This window comes from Gigantopelta aegis, chromosome 12 (assembly GCF_016097555.1).
Source record: "Gigantopelta aegis isolate Gae_Host chromosome 12, Gae_host_genome, whole genome shotgun sequence".
NCBI lineage: Eukaryota > Metazoa > Mollusca > Gastropoda > Neomphalida > Peltospiridae > Gigantopelta > Gigantopelta aegis.
This window is the reverse complement of record NC_054710.1, coordinates 19,373,545-19,393,981: the sequence shown is the minus strand read 5'-3', so window position 1 is coordinate 19,393,981 and position 20,437 is coordinate 19,373,545. Positions and strand designations below refer to the sequence as shown.

Here is a 20,437-nt window from a genome sequence, read left to right as displayed (position 1 = left end):
ATTCGGCCGACCTGAAGTGGGGTACAAGTCAGTTATACCCACACTTACTCAGTGTATCGGTGAATATTCCTAGTTTTGCTCGTAGATGTAATAATTCGGCCGACCTGAAGTGGGGTACAAGTCAGTTATACCCACACTTACTCGGTGTATCGGTGAATATTCCTAGTTTTGCTCGTAGATGTAATAATTCGGCCGACCTGAAGTGGGGTACAAGTCAGTTATACCCACACTTACTCGGTGTATCGGAGAATATACCTAGTTTTGCTCGTAGATGTAATAATTCGCCCGACCTGAAGTGTGTTACAAGTCAGTTATACCCACACTTACTCCGTGTATCGGTGAATATACCTAGTTTTTCTGTAGATGTAATAATTCGGCCGACCTGAAGTGTGTTGCAAGTCAGTTATACCCACACTTACTCGGTGTATCGGTGAATATACCTAGTTTTGCTCGTAGATGTAATAATTCGGCCGACCTGAAGTGTGTTACAAGTCAGTTATACCCACACTTACTCGGTGTATCGGTGAATATACCTAGTTTTTTTCTCGTAGATGTAATAATTCGGCCGACCTGAAGTGTGTTGCAAGTCAGTTATACCCACACTTACTCGGTGTATCGGTGAATATACCTAGTTTTGCTCGTAGATGTAATAATTCGGCCGACCTAAAGTGTGTTGCAAGTCAGTTATACCCACACTTACTCGGTGTATCGGTGAATATACCTAGTTTTGCTCGTAGATGTAATAATTCGGCCGACCTGAAGTGGGGTACAAGTCAGTTATATCCACACTTACTCGGTGTATCGGAGAATATACCTAGTTTTGCTCGTAGATGTAATAATTCGCCCGACCTGAAGTGTGTTACAAGTCAGTTATACCCACACTTACTCGGTGTATCGGTGAATATTCCTAGTTTTGCTCGTAGATGTAATAATTCGGCCGACCTGAAGTGTGTTACATGTCAGTTATACCCACACTTACTCGGTGTATCGGTGAATATACCTAGTTTTGCTCGCGAAAACCTTACGATACACACACACCTGGTAAAGTGTGGGTATAGCTGTTACGTAAACACTACTGGATGGATGGATGGAAGTGATCATGTGTTTATTACAGTACACACAAGTGAAGAATTGATCATTTGACTGTGTTTTAGTGATCATGTGTTTATTACAGTACACACAAATGAAGAATTGATCACTTCACTGTGTGATAGTGATCATGTGTTTATTACAGTACACAAAAGTGACGAATTGATCATTTCAAAGTGTGATAGTGATCATGTGTTTATTACAGTACACAAAAGTGAAGAATTGATCATTTCAAAGTGTGATAGTGATCATGTGTTTATTACAGAACACAGAAGTGAAGAATTGATCATTTCACTGTGTTTTAGTGATCATGTGTTTATCACAGTACACAGAAGTGAAGAATTGATCATTTCACTGTGTTTTAGTGATCATGTGTTTATCACAGTACACAGAAGTGAAGAATTGATCATTTCACTGTGTTTTAGTGAGCATGTGTTTATCACAGTACACAGAAGTGAAGAATTGATCATTTCACTGTGTTTTAGTGAGCATGTGTTTATTACAGTACACAGAAGTGAAGAATTGATCATTTCACTGTGTTTTAGTGATCATGTGTTTATCACAGTACACAGAAGTGAAGAATTGATCATTTCACTGTGTTTTAGTGACATGTGTTTACAACAGTACACAAATCAAGAATGGGACATTAAAAATTTTAGTGTCATGTGTTTATTACAGTAAAGCAATGAAGTTGATCATTTCAGTGTGGATAGTGATTCATGTCAATTTATTACAGTACACAAAAGTAGAGAATTGATCATTTCAAAGTGCTTGACTAGTGATCATTGATTCGAGTTCTAGTTTATTTTTTAAGGATATTTTTCGGTTTTAACGTCACAGACTCTTGTTTCATTGTTTTGTAACATTATTCAAATGTGTTACAGGTTTGTTGATTAACTAAACTTAGTGTCCATGTTGTAACATTATTCCAATGTGTTGTTACATGTTTGTTGATTAACTAAACTTAGTGTCCATGTTGTAACATTATTCAAATGTGTTACAGGTTTGTTGATTAACTAAACTTAGTGTCCATGTTGTAACATTATTCCAATGTGTTGTTACAGGTTTGTTGATTAACTAAACTTAGTGTCCATGTTGTAACATTATTCCAATGTGTTACAGGTTTGTTGATTAACTAAACTTAGTGTCCATGTTGTAACATTATTCCAATGTGTTGTTACAGGTTTGTTGATGAACTAAACTTAGTGTCCATGTTGTAACATTATTCAAATGTGTTGTTACAGGTTTGTTGACTAACTAAACTTACTGTCCATGTTGTAACATTATTCAAATGTGTTGTTACAGGTTTGTTGACTAACTAAACTTAGTGTCCACGTTGTAACATTATTCAAATGTGTTGTTACAGGTTTGTTGATTAACTAAACTTAGTGTCCACGTTGTAACATTATTCAAATGTGTTGTTACAGGTTTGTTGATTAACTAAACTTAGTGTCCATGTTGTAACATTATTCAAATGTGTTGTTACAGGTTTGTTGATGAACTAAACGTAGTGTCCACGTTGTAACATTATTCAAATGTGTTGTTACAGGTTTGTTGATGAACTAAACGTAGTGTCCACGTTGTAACATTATTCAAATGTGTTGTTACAGGTTTGTTGATAACTAAACGTAAAACACGTGTGTAACATTATTCAATGGTTGTTGACTATATTCATGTCAATTGACAACTTAAACGAGTACCACTAACATATTTGAATAATGTTACAACATGTTGATTAACTAAACTTAATCAACCATGTTGTAACACATTTGAATAATGTTACAGGTTTGTTGACACTAAGTTTAGTGTCCATCAACAAACATGTAACCAATGTGAATACATGTTACAAAAGAACTAAACAAGAGTCATGTGACGTTAAAACCGTTACAGGTTTATCCTTAAAAAATAGTGTCCAGAACTATGATTGTTGAATATGCTCTACAGGTTTGTTGATTAACTAAATTTAGTGTCCATGTTGGGTCTGCGCCTTTAATACCACCCCCCCCCCCCCCCCCCCCCCCCGATGAATCCCTGCAGGGGTCATGGAGTAAATTAAATGTTTCGTTCTAATCGGAGAATGACCATCTGTTACACGGAAACTCAATGGTCTCGAGTAACTATATAAGCGAGTTTATTAAAGTCACGGTGTCAATCGTTGTGTATTAAAATTAAATATTGACTTGCTTTTCACTACTACTGCCTGCTTGGGAGTCTATGATGTATTGACTGGGCGATGTGGTCATTTGGTGTACAGTGTCGTTAGTAATTGCAAGGCGTCAAAGGCGTACGATCGTTATTTGCGTTTCTAAAGATATTAATAATACACCGGTGCATATGGAAAGCTTCGGTTAAACGATCGAAACATTATTACATTGCAATAAGAAACCATTCAAATTTAAATGACTTTTGTTAAGGACTTACATACCCGTCACATTTATCTTTGTGTGTAACCTTTACAGGCGCGGGTGCAGGGGTGGTGGGTGGGTTCATATCGACCTCTCTCCCTGCTCACAGAGTATTTTTAATATATTTTTCGGTGTACCATGTCTCGACCCCCACCCCCTCCACTCTAATCTTCGCTCGCCACAATGATCCCTCCATAAATGCCCGCACACGCGCCTGCTTTACGACGACGACGATGATGATAAAATGATTGTGATGATGATGAAGATGATGATAATGATGGTGATGATAGCAATAATGATGATGATAAAACATATTGTGATGATGATGGAGATGATGATGATAATGATGGTGATGATGATGAAGATGATGATGATGATGGTGATAATGGTGATGATGATGATGATGATGAAGAAGATGATGATAATGATGGTGATAATGATGGTGATGATGATGATAATGATGGTGATAATGGTGATGATGATGATGATGATGATGATGATGATGATGATGATAATGATGGTGATAATGGTGATGATGATGATGATGAAGACGATGATGATAATGATTGTGATAATGGTGATGATAATGATGATGGTGATGATGATAATGATGGTGATGATAATGATGGTGATGATAATGATAATGATGGTGATAATAATGATGGTGATAATGGTGATAATAATGATGGTGATGATAATGAAGAAGAAGATGATGATAAATAATAATAATAATAATAATAATAATAATAAATCGTAGCTACGGCCCGACCATGCCCTTATCCTCCCTTGGAATTGCTTGCTTCAACACGTCGAACATAAGTATATGATAAGGCCACGTACTTATGTGAAGCGTAGTTATTGATCGATTACTTAAGAATAGAATTAATAGTGACATAACCAAACACCGCCAGCTGACGAGGAAACATCTGCTTTAATGGCCAGCGGCCTCCGGTTACCTGCTCCACGCGTATAAAAATCATAAACAGGTCGCCAAGATTTAAAGAGCAATTCGGCACGACCAGTCACAGTCGAAACTTTCTCAACTTTACAACACGACTGTTTTTCATCCACATAGAGCAAACGAAAAGGTAAGCGGTAACTGTGTGTGTGTGTGTGTGTGTGGGGGGGGGGGGGCGCTGTCACGCCCGTGAACCCCCGTCAACTCAATCTGACGGGCGCGAAATAACGCGCCCCTAAATTTAACAAATCACGCTTGTATTTAATTTTTTAACTCTGCCATTCTATTTGTTTATTGAATCCAATCCACAACGCCACAAACCTTTCCATTCTGTTCACAATGAACTTCCTAGAATACTTTTTATAAATTGAAACACGATTGGTTGGTTATCTTTACACTGAGCCAATCAGCTAGGAGTTCATTTATTATTAAGATCTCGTCGGTTTGACAATCGGGAAAACTCGGGAACTTTGCTGTTCCGTAATTCTATTGATGTTAACCTGAACGAAAAAACATGACCACCAACGTGCAACTTAGCACATTTCTAAAATGGAACATCGACCATTCTGATATCTCCCATAGGTTGCAAACAAATATATCAAACATTAAATGTTTTAGCCTTAAAGATACACTATAATCATCGTTGTGTAACTTGTGGGCAGCACTCTTTTTAGGATGGCCCAGTGGTAAAGTGTTCGCTTGATGCGCTATCGGTCTAGGATCGATCCCCGTCAATGGGCCCATTAGGCTATGTCTCGTTCTAGCCAGTGCATCACGACTGGTATTTGAAAGGCCGTGGTATGTGCTATCCTGTCTGTGGGATGGTGAATATAAAATATCTCTTGCTACTAATAAAAAAATATAGCGGGATTTCTCTCTAAGATTATATGTCAAAATTACAAATGGATATGATAAATATATATATATATATATATATATATATATATATATATATATATATATATATATCGATTACCTCAGGCTTGGACCCGCTACCTATTATATGATAAATATAATACATTGATTACCTTGGATATGATAAATATATATACATTGATTACCTTGGATATGATATATATATATATATATATATATATATATATATATATATATATACATAAAAGTATATACCTTGGATATATATATATATACATGATTACCAGGATATGATAAATATATATACATTGATTAGATATTATAATTGCTCTCACTCATCAGATGTAGATTTAATTACACCGTCAACGGAAAGCTGATGACGTAATGGACTCTGTGACGTCGAGGTTACGTCACTATGCAGGTCTATAGGTGATGTGTGGTATGCGCACAGAAGGTATTTGCGTCTGTGTCGACATGCTGATACGAGTTCGTTCTTGGAGTTTAGTGTGCTGGTTTCAGGTTTATACATTATGAACAGTTTTTCCTTCAGGCAGAAGTTACATCTTTTGCTCGCTGGAGAGTATGGCTATATATACATATACATTGATTACCTTGGATATGATAAATATATATATATACATTGATTACCTTGGATATATAAATATATATACATTTGATTACCTTGGGTATGATAAATATATATACATTGATTACCTTGGGTATGCTAAATATATATACATTGATTACCTTGGGTATGATAAAGATTTATACAATGATTACCTTGAATCCGCTACCTATTGTATGACAAAGATTTATACATTGATTACCTTGGACCCGCATGTCCGGTTATTGCATACAGAAAAAAATCCATGTCTCAAGGATATCTTAGTCTCCACACGACTACCCGCCGCCTAAGCCTGCGTCTAAACCTCTAAATTAGTCCATTTTTCAGCGGTTGGGTTGTTTGTTATCCCTTTTCCTCACAATCTTCTAAATACAAATACATCGTATTCGGCTAATAAACAGTACTATCCTAATAAATGTATACAAAACAATGAGCCAATTAAGTTATCTATTTATCCATTTATTATTGATTTATTCATGTGTATTTTTTCTCCAGTGCTTAGATCGCTATCTCAAGATGACTCATCTCGTTGTTCTGGTAGTCATGGTAATCTTGGTTGTCTCCGTGCAAGGCGATCCCGAATGTTCTGGTATGTACTGCCCTGTATATTGTACATAACGCATGCATAAAACATTGCAATATATACTGCAAAAACAAAACATTGGTAAAACTACAAAGTAATGAAAATATTCTATTAAAAAGATCCAGAAAAAATACAATATTATATATTGGAAAAGGGGTTTCTCCAAGAATTCTTATTAAAAATAGAAAGAGACAAACTATTATACATATCTATCCATAAAAATTGCAATTATATATTGTGAACAATGGGGTTTCTTCAAGATTCCTTGGTAAAAAACAAAAAATACAAAACTATATATTTGACGTATCGATGAAACATTGTTTTTATGTTTGTTGTTTTTTTTTTTAAAGAGAGAAAAAGAAGAAAGAAAAACGTTTCACCAAGAATCCTTCCATGAAATAGAATGTGCAGAAAATGTTATATATACGTATCCATAAAAATTGCAATATTATATATATTAAAAATTAAAAGGGGCGAGTGTTATCCAAGAACCATTGGTAAAAGTAGAAAATAAAGAAAATATTCTACATCACGTCTCCATAAAAATTGCGTCAATCAATAGGTGTACCTCTCAATACCTAGCAAGACGCCAAGCGACAGGACTTCTCGTCTCCGTTACGAAAATTAACGTCACAAAATGACGTCACAAAACTACAGATCTTCATTTACGAAACGATTGTAACAATAAATACACTTAGTGCTTAGAATCGAGTTTACAACCGTTTGACGAACACATTTATTGAGATTGTAAATTCTACTCCTACAGCACTAGAATCAAAATCTTAGTTGTGGATAAAATAAAATCGGAACTCTACGTAGTGACTACTTAAGAGTTATTTCCCTGTGTAGGTTACGATGCCGTTCGGAAGAGTTCGCCGTGATTCGTATATATTTAAAGGCATATTGACACAGACCACTGACCTATTTAATGGTCTAACAGACTATTACCTGAACAAAAATAATTTGATTTGTCCCCAAATGTACTTTATTCAACCATCTTCATAACCACCATACTCTATTTATTAATGATATTTTGTAAAAAAAAATCATTGAATTATGGCAATGGTCCATAATTCAAAAATTAAAATTGCCGAGAGGGTTGACATGGATTTCACTCCATCATGGTTCAGTTAAGGTGATGCAATAGCTAGATTTTGTTTCCAACAATTAATGTAATTTTTAGTTATTATCCATTTTTAGAACAATAAGGTCCATAAATCCGTGACAGTATGCCTTTAAACGGAGTTATTCTCCTTCGTCGTCAAAGTTTTCATTATATCGACACCAAAACGATCTCAGAAGAGTAGGGGTCTAATTATAATAATGCTATGGATACTCACAAACACATAATTTTATTATGGCGGCGGGACGTAGCCCAGTGGTAAAGCGCTCGCTGGCTTTGAGATCAATACCCGTTGTTGGGCCCATTAGGCTAATTCTCGTTCCAGCCAGTGCACCACGACTGGTATATCAAAGGCCGTGGTATGTGCTATCCTGTCTGTGGGATGGCACATATAAAAGATCTCTTGCTACTAATGGAAAAATGTAGCGGGTTTCTTCTCTCAGAACTATATGTCAAAATTACGATATGTTTGACATCCAATAGCCGATGATTAATAATCAATGTCACATTGACAATGTGGTCTAGTGGTGTCGTTAAACAAAAGAAACTTCTTTATTTGTATTCGCTTATTCAACAGCAGTATTACCAATAGAGCAAATAATATTTTTAGAAATTGAAATTCGCTCATTTTTGGTTTTGCTACCGTTCTTGTAAGCTTTAAATTTAATAATAAAAATGTTATAAAAATTACAAATAACTTTCTATTAGTTGTTCACTGTTAACTTGTGATCACAGTATTACAGCTTGCAATATGTACGAATGTATTGTTAATATTGATTGTAGCATATGGCGATTGTTACTTAAGTTCGAATAGTACACCGGACTGTTGATTGTAACAAAATAACCACCTTGGTCTATTTATTAGATGGAGATACAATCTTTAAATCTATGTTTAATAATGTATGCTGGACACTTAATGTGATTTCAGCGCTAAGATTGTTTCATAAAGCAGGACCCGGATTGCATGCATTTTTCACATCTTTGCCCAGGGCACGTGCGTATAAAACGTTAGTCTAGTGTCCAATCTAATGACGTCACACGCATACAATCCGTATGACGTTCGTATGACAGTCTCGACTCTTTTAGATGCAGGGAGCACGTGTTGTTATTAACACAGGGTGCATGGTTAAAGACACGTGTTATTATTAACTTAGGATGCATTGTTAAAGACACGTGTTTTTATTTACTCACGGTGCATAGTTAAAGACACATGTTGTTATTAACACAGGGAACATGGTTAAAGACACGTGTTGTTATTAACACAGGATGCATGGTTAAAGACACGTGTTGTTATTAACACAGGATGCATGGTTAAAGACACGTGTTTTTATTTACTCACGGTGCATAGTTAAAGACACACGTTGTTATTAACACAGGGTGCATGATTAAAGACACGTGTTGTTATTAACACAGGGTGCATGGTTAAAGACACGTGTTGTTATTTACTCAGGTGCATAGTTAAAGACACGTGTCGTTTAAATACGTGTTGTTGTTTACACAGGGTGCATGGTGAAAAACACGTTGCTATTTACACAGGGTGCATGGTTAAAGACACGTGTTGTTATTTACACAGGGTGCATGGTTAAAGGCACGTGTTGTTATTTACACAGGGTGCATGGTTAAAGGCACGTGTTGTTGTTTACACGGGGTGCATGGTTAAAGGCACGTGTTGTTGTTTACACAGGGTGCATGGTTAAAGGCACGTGTTGTTATTTACACAGGGTGCATGGTTAAAGACACGTGTTGTTATTAACACAGGATGCATGGTTAAAGACACGTGTTTTTATTTTACTCACGGTGCATAGTTAAAGACACACGTTGTTATTAACACAGGGTGCATGATTAAAGACACGTGTTGTTATTAACACAGGGTGCATGGTTAAAGACACGTGTTGTTATTTACTCAGGTGCATAGTTAAAGACACGTGTCGTTTAAATACGTGTTGTTGTTTACACAGGGTGCATGGTGAAAAACACGTTGCTATTTACACAGGGTGCATGGTTAAAGACACGTGTTGTTATTTACACAGGGTGCATGGTTAAAGGCACGTGTTGTTATTTACACAGGGTGCATGGTTAAAGGCACGTGTTGTTGTTTACACGGGGTGCATGGTTAAAGGCACGTGTTATTGTTTACACAGGGTGCATGGTTAAAGGCACGTGTTGTTATTTACACAGGGTGCATGGTTAATGGCACGTATTGTTATTTACACAGGGTGCATGGTTAAAGGCACGTGCCATGAATCAGGCTACACGAAGAAGTCAAAGATCGATGGCGGGACCGAGACATGCACTTGTGAAGGCACTGACTGGAGATGTACAGCCGTCGGAGATCCTGTCTTTCAAGAAGCGATGCCTATAATGCAGTTACCTCCCCAGATATGCTTAGGTAAGATTACTAGATCAGTGCGGTTGTGAACAAGCTTCAATTTCTCAAGCCATTCCTGGTAGAGTGTCAGTCCTCCTATAGCGTAGGACGGGTCATATCCCATTGGTAAAGCGCTCACTCGTTGCGGCGTCGGTCTAGGAGAAATGTAATGGAATCAGTTTGATTTCATCATGATCTGGGGCGGGTCATATCCCATTGTAGATCGTGGGCCCACTATAACCCCCCCCCCCCCCCCCCTCCCCCCCCGGGGATTTTTCAAGATGAGTATATCTTTGAAGCCTATCCATAGACATATTCAAATCAGCTTGTCTGCAGGCAATCTGTTGGTGGGTGTGCCTGTAGGGCATGTTTGAGTGTAGGCACCCTATTTATTTTTAACAGGGCAAATTTCTGATCAAGGTGAATGTTGCACATAATTTTCAAAAATATTTGAAAATAATTCTGGACTATATCACTGCTTTTACTTTAAAGCTGGGTAATAATACATTTTTGGCATCTGACTAAGCATAGTGAGTCAATGAATTTGAAATGTCCTGAGTATTACAAACATAGTATATGAAAAACCTGCATGGCAATGTTCAAGTTAACATCCAGACATATTTTGAACAGGTTTAAGACCAAATTATGAATGCTATTCATGCTAAATTACATGTTCATAACAACAAACCACAAAGCAATGTGGTATGGATATAGTACCGGGGGTATACTCACCAGCAAAAGTTACACAGTTCCCGATATACGTAATTCTCTTTGTACATGTGTATATATACATACCGTACCTAAAACATTCTGATCCTTTTATTATTGTATTGTATTTAATATCTAAAGGCAACATTACTTAAATATGGTGCAGTACATGCTGTCTAAACCATTTACATGGATATTTTGAATATTTTTATATTACACACAAGTCTTACAAACATAAAAAGTTAATTTACATACCATTCTAGGCAAGTCTGCATTACATATACAATGTATCTGTCTCACAACAGTTCATTTTACAACAGCTAGGTATTCTGTTGCTTTTTGTAATATTTTAGAATTGCAGTTCTATTTATATTATGCTTAACTTATGTTTTGGTGTATATAATTGATATCTACATAGAATATTGTCATCAGGCAAATATCTAGCACTATAAAAATCTAACTTTCATTCCCAATTCTCAATCATTTTATGTGACCCAAATAAGATATATGTGAAGTTTACAATTTTCTATTTCTACATCCTTCCTTTTATTCTATTAAGTAGATGTTAATAACAATTACAAAACAATATAATATGAGGTATGAATAATTATATACTTCTCAAAATAAGTTACTAGTAAGCAATGACAGAAATGTATTAATTTCTATGTATACACATACTTAGGATTGCCTGAAGCTTTTATTATTAAAAAAACAAATTGACCTGGCTTTTTTCTATAACATATTGAGGCTTCATTATTCAAATATGGTTAAGTATATGGAGTTTATATACTATGTTCACAAATTTATGAAGATGTCCCTCTGTTCTTAGTACCAACCAATTATAAGTACCTTTCCTCGGCATGTGTGTTAAACCATTTACAATTCATCTATCTCACAGAAGCTTGTACTATTTTAAAAACATATTTGTATTTAAATTGTGCTTAATTTATGCTTAGGTTTATATAATTGACATCAGATATAGTCATCAGGCATATCTAGTACTTGACTTTCTTTCCTATTTCAGTCTTATCATCTGACACAAATATAATGTCTATTATGTTCACAATATTTGTAATTTCTTATTTTGTCCTCTGAGCCTTTGCTCTTGTTCCTCCCTCAGTATGTCAACAGCTCTTGTTATCAGATCACAAACCATCCAATTCAGCTTCAGTATTTCTTTGGACATTTCTCAGCCATTTCTATGTGGTTGAGGAATACCCTGGACTTTGTGATATGACTAATACCATATGAGACCATGACAATTTGCTCTCTTCCAATCTGCTCTATTGGTACAGCATATTTTCAGGGAATATCTACTGGATGGACGGTTTGCAACTAATCCACAGTAGCATAACAACAGCATTCGTGGTTTGGCACTAAATTTATCACATGTGAAAGGGGTTCTTCCAAACCACACTTGATCTAAGGAATGCCTACAAAGGTCTTAAGAGACTGGAAGACCATTTAAATGAAAAAAAGAAAACTCTGCCCTCAGCTTCTTGGGAAGAGGGTTCTATTTGTGAGACAAAGTACATGTTTCAAACGCAAACCATGTCTGAGGGTGTTGTAAAGTGAACAAGAAGATGCAGAAACAAAAATATAGTTCAATGTCTGTACATTGCTGCCAGTTCACCATCCCAGATACGGACATTGTAGACACTCAATTTGGCAACAAGAGGCATCTTATAGATGTGCATAGCATCATTAAGGATGCAGGGAAGACACCACGTGCAATTCCAGCTGTGCTTGCCATTACTGGCTATGATATTACAGTGCTTTTATGCAGAATGGAAAACTCAGGTTTTGAATATTCTCAAGCAATGCCAAGACTTCCTTGAAATGTTGTTAGCTCATGACAAAGTTCAGCACAAATTGATCTTCATATATTTAAGAAGCAGATCATTTCATATACCTTCTCTATGGGAGTGCAGGTACGAATAACATACAAAAACATCATGACTTGAGAAATATCTGGAAATGTTTGTTGCCAAACCAAGGATGATAATATTGAACTACAGTAGAGTATAAATCAGCCTTCTCCACTCTACATGAGAATGCTCTAAGAATGCACATACAGAGAACAAATTGCCAAGTTGTCATTTGGTATCAGTCATGCCAGGCATACCAGGCTATTCCCCAACCAAATTGTCATATGGCTGAGAAATTTTAGAAGGCACACTAGAGATGAAATAGTGATATGATATCATGAGAGCTGATGGACATACTGATGGAGGAACCAGAGTAGAGTCTGGAGAAGGAGAATACCAGAAATTGTGAACATGACAGGCATATTTTAATTGCATGAAAATGCAAAGGAATATGAAAGGAAGTCAAAACTTTCCTAGATATATTTGATGTAGAAACGAATTATATACACTTGAGCATAAGTTAAGCACAATGTAAATATAAAGGCAAATCTAAAAATATTACAAACACAGACTAGTATAAGATGAACTTATGTGAGATAGATGACTTGTACATGTAATGCAAAAGAAATTATGGTAGGTACACAAAACTGATGCTTTAAATTTTTAACACTGGTGTTTAGTAAAGAGGGACATATTCATAATATTAATGCACATACATGTATACTCAACAAAATTAATTAAGGGCTAGTAAACTTTCTTATATTATAATATAATTCTTTGTTACTGTCATATTATTTTAGCATGTTTTGGTCATATATATATGGCTTCTATACATTGTTTCAGTAAACTTTTACTGGTTATACACGCAAAAAACACTGGGTATTTCACATACTTATGAAAAATATTGAAATGAGCATTAGGCAAGTATTTGTTACACATTTGTTCAGAATGTTTTTTGTCATTGTGTTCCCTCAAAATTGTTATTTAAGTCATTAAGTTTAAGAACATGCCACAATGCTGACAACTTTCAACGGAAGAAATTGTATTTCCCCCCATATTTAAAGGAAAATGCTAAAATATCTATTGGACCTTAATTAATTTTGTCGAGTATAGTATAGGCAGATATACTGAACCATTTGAATAATGCTGCCTCAATATATTAAATACAGTGCAATTTTTAATAGTAAAAGGTTCAAGCAGCCCAAAATATGTGTAAATATAGAAAATAGTGCATTTCAGGCATTGCTTAACTTTTGCCGATGAGTATATCATTATTCATACCACATATTGCATTGTTATTCGGTTTGTTACTATTAACATCTAGTACTGGATAAATATCATTCATTTTGGCCTTATATCTGTTAAAAATTTATATGGATGACAAATTTATCACTATATTTAATTTTTCAATATAGTGTTTTTGGAACACAAAATGTGCAACGGTAAATGGCGATATTTTTTTAATCCACCAACATTTTTGCTGCAGACAAGCAGATATTAAATTCATATATAATGAGGTGTCTAAAAATACTTGTCTCCAAAAATCCCTAGGGCGGGGGGGGGGGGGTGTGTGTGTGTGTGTGTGGAGGGTTTCGGTATCTGGCCCATGGACTATTGGTAAAACGCTCGCTTGTTGCGGCGTCGGTCTGGGAGAAATATAATGGAATCAGTAGCCCAGTATATAATGGAATACGTAGCCCAGTGGTACAGCGCTCGCTCGATGCGCGGTCGGTCTGGGATCGATCCCCGTCGGTGGGCCCATTGGGCTATTTCTCGTTCCAGCCAGTGCACCACGACTGGTATATCAAAGGTCGTGGTATGTGCTACCCTGTCTGTGGGATGGTGCATATAAAAGATCCCTTGCTGCTTATCGAAAAGAGTAGCCCATGAAGTGGCGACAGCGGGTTTCCTCTCTCAATATCTGTGTGGTCCTTAACCATATGTCTGACGCCATATAACCGTAAATAAAATGTGTTGAGTGCGTCGTTAATTAAAACATTTCCTTCCTTCCTTCATCCTGATCTTGTTTGGAAATTTCTCAGTGATTCTGAATTTTATTATACATCTTTATTTTACCTACCTGAGATACTTGTATTGTATGCACAGCTCTCTAATTTGATATTGATCATCAATCTATTCATATGTTTACTTTTGTTTGACACCCTATAACCAACGTATTCTTTATGTTTGGGCAAGTCATCGGACGAAAGGCTGGTAGGTACTGGGTTCGCAGCCCGTTACCGTCTCCCACCCAGAGAGAGTTTTAACAACTCAATGAGTAGGTATAAGACTACTACACCCTCTTTTCTTACCACTAACAACTAACCCACTGCCCTGGACTGACACTCCAGATAGCTGAGGTGCGTTCCCATGACAGCGTTTTTGAACCTCATTTAAATTACAAGTACATGTACTTGCATTTTATTATTTAGAATATTATTTTTCGTACACCTGAAGTGGTTCTGGTCATCCATGTTTTTGCAATATCCCGAAATTTATTTTTCATAATTCTAAAAAGGCAAATTCGTCTGACAAATAAAATGTATCGAGACAAGCTCTAGGTATCTGTATACGGTATTTGTCTGTTTAAACATCACACACTTTAGCTTCTGTCTCTTATAACTTTATCCCAATCAGTGTTGCATTTTATTATTTAGAATATTATTTTTCGTACACCTGAAGTGGTTCTGGTCATCCATGTTTTTTCAATACTGAAATTTATTTTTCATAATTCTAAAAAGGCAAATTCGTCTGACAAATAAAATGTATCGAGACAAGCTCTAGGTATGTGTATAGGGTATACGATTTGTCTGTTTAAACATCACACACTTTAGCTTCTGTCTCGTATAACTTTATCCAAATGAGTGTTGCAGGTGTGTACATTAGTTAGTGTCCATCTTCACGGGCTGTAAGTAGGGTCTGGGTCGAACGAAATACATCATCGGCTTTGGTTAGATCTTCGGGCATCCATATCAGGGTTCAATTTCACAAAACATCATAAGCCTTAGTTTTGCACGTAAACGTAAATCTACGACAACACCACAATTCGTATTACTATTACAGTACAACAAATATAGTTAGAAAAACACACACATTTTCTTTTTTGTCTTTAAAATGCTCCGTTTTCCTAAATGATGTAATTTTCTTCGTGAAATAGATGCCAAACACTTGCCTGATATAACTGCTAGTTGCAGATGTAAACTTACGATGTTTTGTCAAATTGCCCCCAGATCATTAAAGAGCCTGCACCGAGGTTGATGCTATTCGTTAAAACAATGTATTACTCACAAACGCCATACAATGCAGCAAATTCGGGCCAGATCCTTTAATACACGTTAGTGTGTTTTCAGGGATGTTTAGATCTTCTCACGAAAAGGAAACCAATATTTCTTTTACGATAGACTTTTAGAGTCTTTAAAGGCATGCGCTACAGATATTTCTATCACTCAAAATATGCCAATGTTTTTACCTATGCATTCTACAAGCATATTGAAACACATATGTGAAAAAAGGGATGTCACCGAGCTAGATATGTTGTATATAGCTCAAACGTCGTGTCATGTTCTCCTATTTTGTGAACAAATACCTTAAAATTTAAATTTGACTTAAATCATACCTAATAAAGAGTTTCCCAATTGAAATACATGTCAGTTTTAATGTATATATATATATGATTTATAGAAATTATTTTTAGTACAATGTAATATTGTATGGGTGATACCGCATACAAGCATTACTATGCTTTATATGTTAGTCCGGTTATATGCATACTTTTTTTTCTTTTTTTTCTCACAGGATGTATGGTTGATAATCTCTGCAAGCCATTTGGCTTCAAGAAGGTCAAACCCATCGCAGCAGGGACGGAAACGTGTACCTGTGACGGAATTGAATCGTGGGCGTGTACAGCTGTGGGTAACCCAGTGGCTGAAAACCCGGCACCTACCATGACACTACCCCCTGAAATGGCACCTTAGGTATTTGTGTTTATGTAAAAAAAAATAAAATAATAATAAACCCACTAGTAAAACGCATATTTATCATATAACAATAGCTAGCATATCCATTGTAATCAAAGTATGTGTTATTTTCAAGAGATTATTAACCTCGTGTAACGTCAATTTTCATATATTAGGAATAAAAATAATGTATTATGCTCGCCAGAGGTAATAATCTCTTTATCCTATAATCGCCAGCTTAGTAAAAAACGTTTTTTGTAAACTGTAACTTAATTCCAGTCAGCCATTACTCCATATTCAAATGACGTAAGAATATGTGACGCAGTGTCTTTTTGGATATCCTTACATAAAAATAAACTAGTGCTAAACGTTTTGGGTTTTCTGAACGCTGGACAACTTACGGTGTAAAGTTGCTTGAAATGTTTTTGCTTGATGACTATGAATGCATACGTCAAATATGGAGTGTCACCGTAGTACGTTTGTTCAAATGTCAATAACCGTAGTGCCGTGATGTCGATTAATTTACATCTAACTTGCAAGGTTATCAAATTCTGAAAGAATGTGATTTGAACAATATCACAAACTTACACTGGATATGCTAGCTATTATATGACACACACACACGCACGCACACGCACGCACGCACACGCACGCGTGTGTGAGAGAAAGTGTGTGTGTGCGCGTGTGTGTGCGCGCGCGCGTGCGTGTGTGTTTTCGTGATACAGTCAGTTCGGTTAGTGACCTGTCAAAATGGGACTAAAACGTTCTCAAGACATTGCTCATTTTAATAGAGCCAAAAGCTAATGAGAAGAAAACATATATTAGCTTCTTTTTTTTTCTTTTTTTTTTCCGTTTACATGTGTCTTTATGTATGGTATTCAACCACACATGGATACACGTATAAATATGTTTATTTTAAAATATATATACGTAACCTACTGGCGAGTTAGCATTGCCTTGCTTTAACGGGTGGGTAGTGAATCTTTTGCGACATATTGACAATGAAAATGAAAGTGCATGAAGCACAGGCAGAGGCCCTTTACCTTTTATTGTTGCAATCACTACATTACATTGATCTCTCCTGTATTTCAAGTTAAAAACAAAATATGCCGAAGCTCATGCGTAGAGTAGCGATTAAAATTATTAAAGTAAACCGGCGAGGCCTAACTAGCTCACCAATTGATTGGTGTTACATGCAAGGTTCATTCAGCTCACGATTATCGTAGTACTATTATCTGTACTAGGAAGATAATTACCGATAGGTGCTAAATAAACAACATGAGAAGCCGGCATATGATCTAGGATTAATTCGTTCCACTTTCGGATTTATATTAATTTACTTTGTGACTGACGTGAAAGGGTCAATGAAAAATTCGTAAATAAATATAATATTTTTTTGTATTTCTTCGGATAGACTTAGTCGTTCGAGCTATATATGTTTAATTTTACAGTTCGGACTAATAAACTGGTTCGAGAGAAAGCTTCTGTTCGAACCTAGGGGTATTCGACCAATCAGCACCAAAATAAAAGGGTTTAATAGAGAGAAAAAAATCGGGACATTGTTCTTGGTTCGAGAATACCGGTAGGTTCGACCGTTGGGCGTTCGAGCCAATGAGATTCTACTGTATATATACTGACGAACTCATAAAAATGGATGAAAGGCCTATTTAGTTGTAAAAAATACATATCTATTTATATTTATATTTAAGACAAGTGGAGTGTTTGTTTTATATATATACTCTGTCAAAAAAGAAATGCATAGGCGAAATATTCATGGAATTATCTCTTTAATACAAAGTGGCATAATTTCGTTATTTATGATCGTATCAGTCAAATTTGACATGAGTATGTGACAATGTTCTTCCTATGGACTGACTGCAGTGGAGGCGTTTTCGTCACCAAACAGCGTCGCATGAGGGCACTGAAATCAGTACCTTATGTGGCCACCAGCAGCAGCAATCACTGCGCGACATCTCCTTGGCATAGACTTAATAAGTCTCTGAATCCGGGCACGTGGAATCCTAGCCCATTCTTCGTGCAGTGCGTGTGACAGTTGCGGAAGTGTCTGAGGGTCCGGGTCACACTGACGTACACGTCTGTCCAGTTCGTCCCATAGCTGTTCAATGGGGTTGAGATCTGGCGATCTTGATGGCCATGGCAGCACATTAATGTTCTCATTCTGTAGGAAATCCATTGTTACACGTGCCGTATGCGGCCTGGCATTGTCCTGCTGAAAGAGTTCTCTCTGTCGATCCAAAATGGGAAGCATGTGACGGCAAATAATTTCACTCCGGTAGCGTACAGCTGTCAGGTTGCCTTGTACGAACACAAGTTAACTTCTGCCGGTGTATGAGATGGCTTCCCACAGCATGACACTCCCTCCACCGAATCTGTCAACTTGGGCGACGCAGTTGTTGGCAAAACGTTCATTGCGGCGTCTGTAGAAGGAAACGTGACTCGTCACTGAACCATACTCGCCGCCAGTTTCCCAAGTTCCACCCTTGTACATTCGTGCATTAGCGAACACGTAAATGTCGATGTTGACGTCGCAGGACGGGGCCAACATATGGTCTCCTATCCCGTAAACCAGCTTCTCGAAGTCGGTTCCGAATGGTTTGTGCAGACACCCTTCTCAAACCAGGTATGCGTCCAGCAGTGTTGTTGCTGTGGCAGTTCGGTGACGCAAGTGCAGAACCCGAATGTAGCGATCTTGTGCTGCAGTTGTTATGCGAGGTCTTCCACTTCTGGGCCGGTCTTCAGCTGATTGAAACTGCTGGTACCTGTCCCAGAGACGTGAAATAGTGCTCTGATGGACGTTCATGTGGCGTGCGACTGCTGACTGCGATTCACCTAACTACAAGCGGCCTATTGCAATCTTTCGATTCGGCAGGCTTAGTCTTGGCATCTTGTAACTCGTCTACGTCGAAACGGAAATGAGGCACCATTGCGAGCATTGCAGCGTTAAATACCCATCACTACCCCAATCTTTTCCCCGAGTTTCACGTGCATTCACCAAAATCTTACCATTTCACACCGATTTCCTGCAATTGTCGCACAACGTGCCACAACGTGCGTAAAATTTGTTTTAGGGCGCATTTGGGTATGCTGTCCCATTCCAGGAACATAACAAACATGGTCATTCAGCAACATTGTATAAAAAACCCACGATATTTTATAAAATCAAACACTTTTCTTCTTTCCCTATCACCTATGCGTTTAATTTTTTGACAGAGTATATATATATATAGATAGATAGACAGACAGACAGACAGACATACACATACATGCATACATACACACACATACATACATCAATACATACATAGATAGATACATACATAGATACATACACATACACACATATACACACACACATATACACACGCACATTTATATACACACATGTATATGTTGTTTGCTTTTTTTCTTCAGTGTGACAAGTTAGAAAACAAGAGTCAGACAGAACATGAGGTGTGTTCCATTGTATCTGTCAGTAACGTGCAACATCGTTTGGATATTAATGCATGTAAAACGTTTATTCTACTTGAATACAACGAATAAAACAGAATCATGACAAACACAGTTTCGAGTTTAATTTCGTTTATAGTTTAGCAGAAATTCGATTCACGTGACTATGATTACGATTGTGGTGATGGTAATCATCACCACTGTCATCGACGACGACGACGTCGTCGTTATGAATATTACTATTATTATCATGTTTTCGTCAACATCATCATCAGAAAAATCAGTGGCAATATCACCGCTTTATCTAATGACAAAACAAAATAAATATAATAAATTATAATCATAAAAATAAAAAATAAAACAAAACGAAACAAACAAAAAACGCTTGCGCAAATTGCGTGCACAGTAGA

At 36.7% G+C, this 20,437-nt stretch overlaps 1 protein-coding gene and 1 long non-coding RNA gene across 5 annotated transcripts in view; both read left to right on the top strand.

Moving 5' to 3' along the window:
* Positions 1-20,137, top strand: part of LOC121386722 — a 40,211-nt gene extending 20,074 nt beyond the window's left edge. The window contains exons 4-5 of one of the 2 annotated variants that reach the window (XM_041517716.1): positions 16,399-16,577; positions 20,001-20,137. In XM_041517716.1, the coding sequence (XP_041373650.1) occupies positions 16,399-16,577 (179 nt within the window). In that variant the 3' untranslated portion in view covers positions 20,001-20,137. Of the gene's footprint in view, positions 1-16,398; positions 16,578-19,991 lie in introns of both variants that reach the window. The other variant, XM_041517717.1, reaches the window with a different exon arrangement.
* Positions 4,422-9,858, top strand: LOC121386724. Of its 3 annotated transcripts, none has more exons than XR_005959693.1 (3): positions 4,422-4,582; positions 6,449-6,542; positions 9,838-9,858. It is a non-coding gene; the product is annotated as an uncharacterized LOC121386724 (long non-coding RNA). The 3 variants fall into 3 exon arrangements; XR_005959692.1 differs by lacking the exon at positions 9,838-9,858 and adding an exon at positions 9,233-9,254; XR_005959691.1 differs by lacking the exon at positions 9,838-9,858 and adding an exon at positions 8,777-8,798.
* Positions 20,138-20,437: the final 300 nt, after the last annotated feature.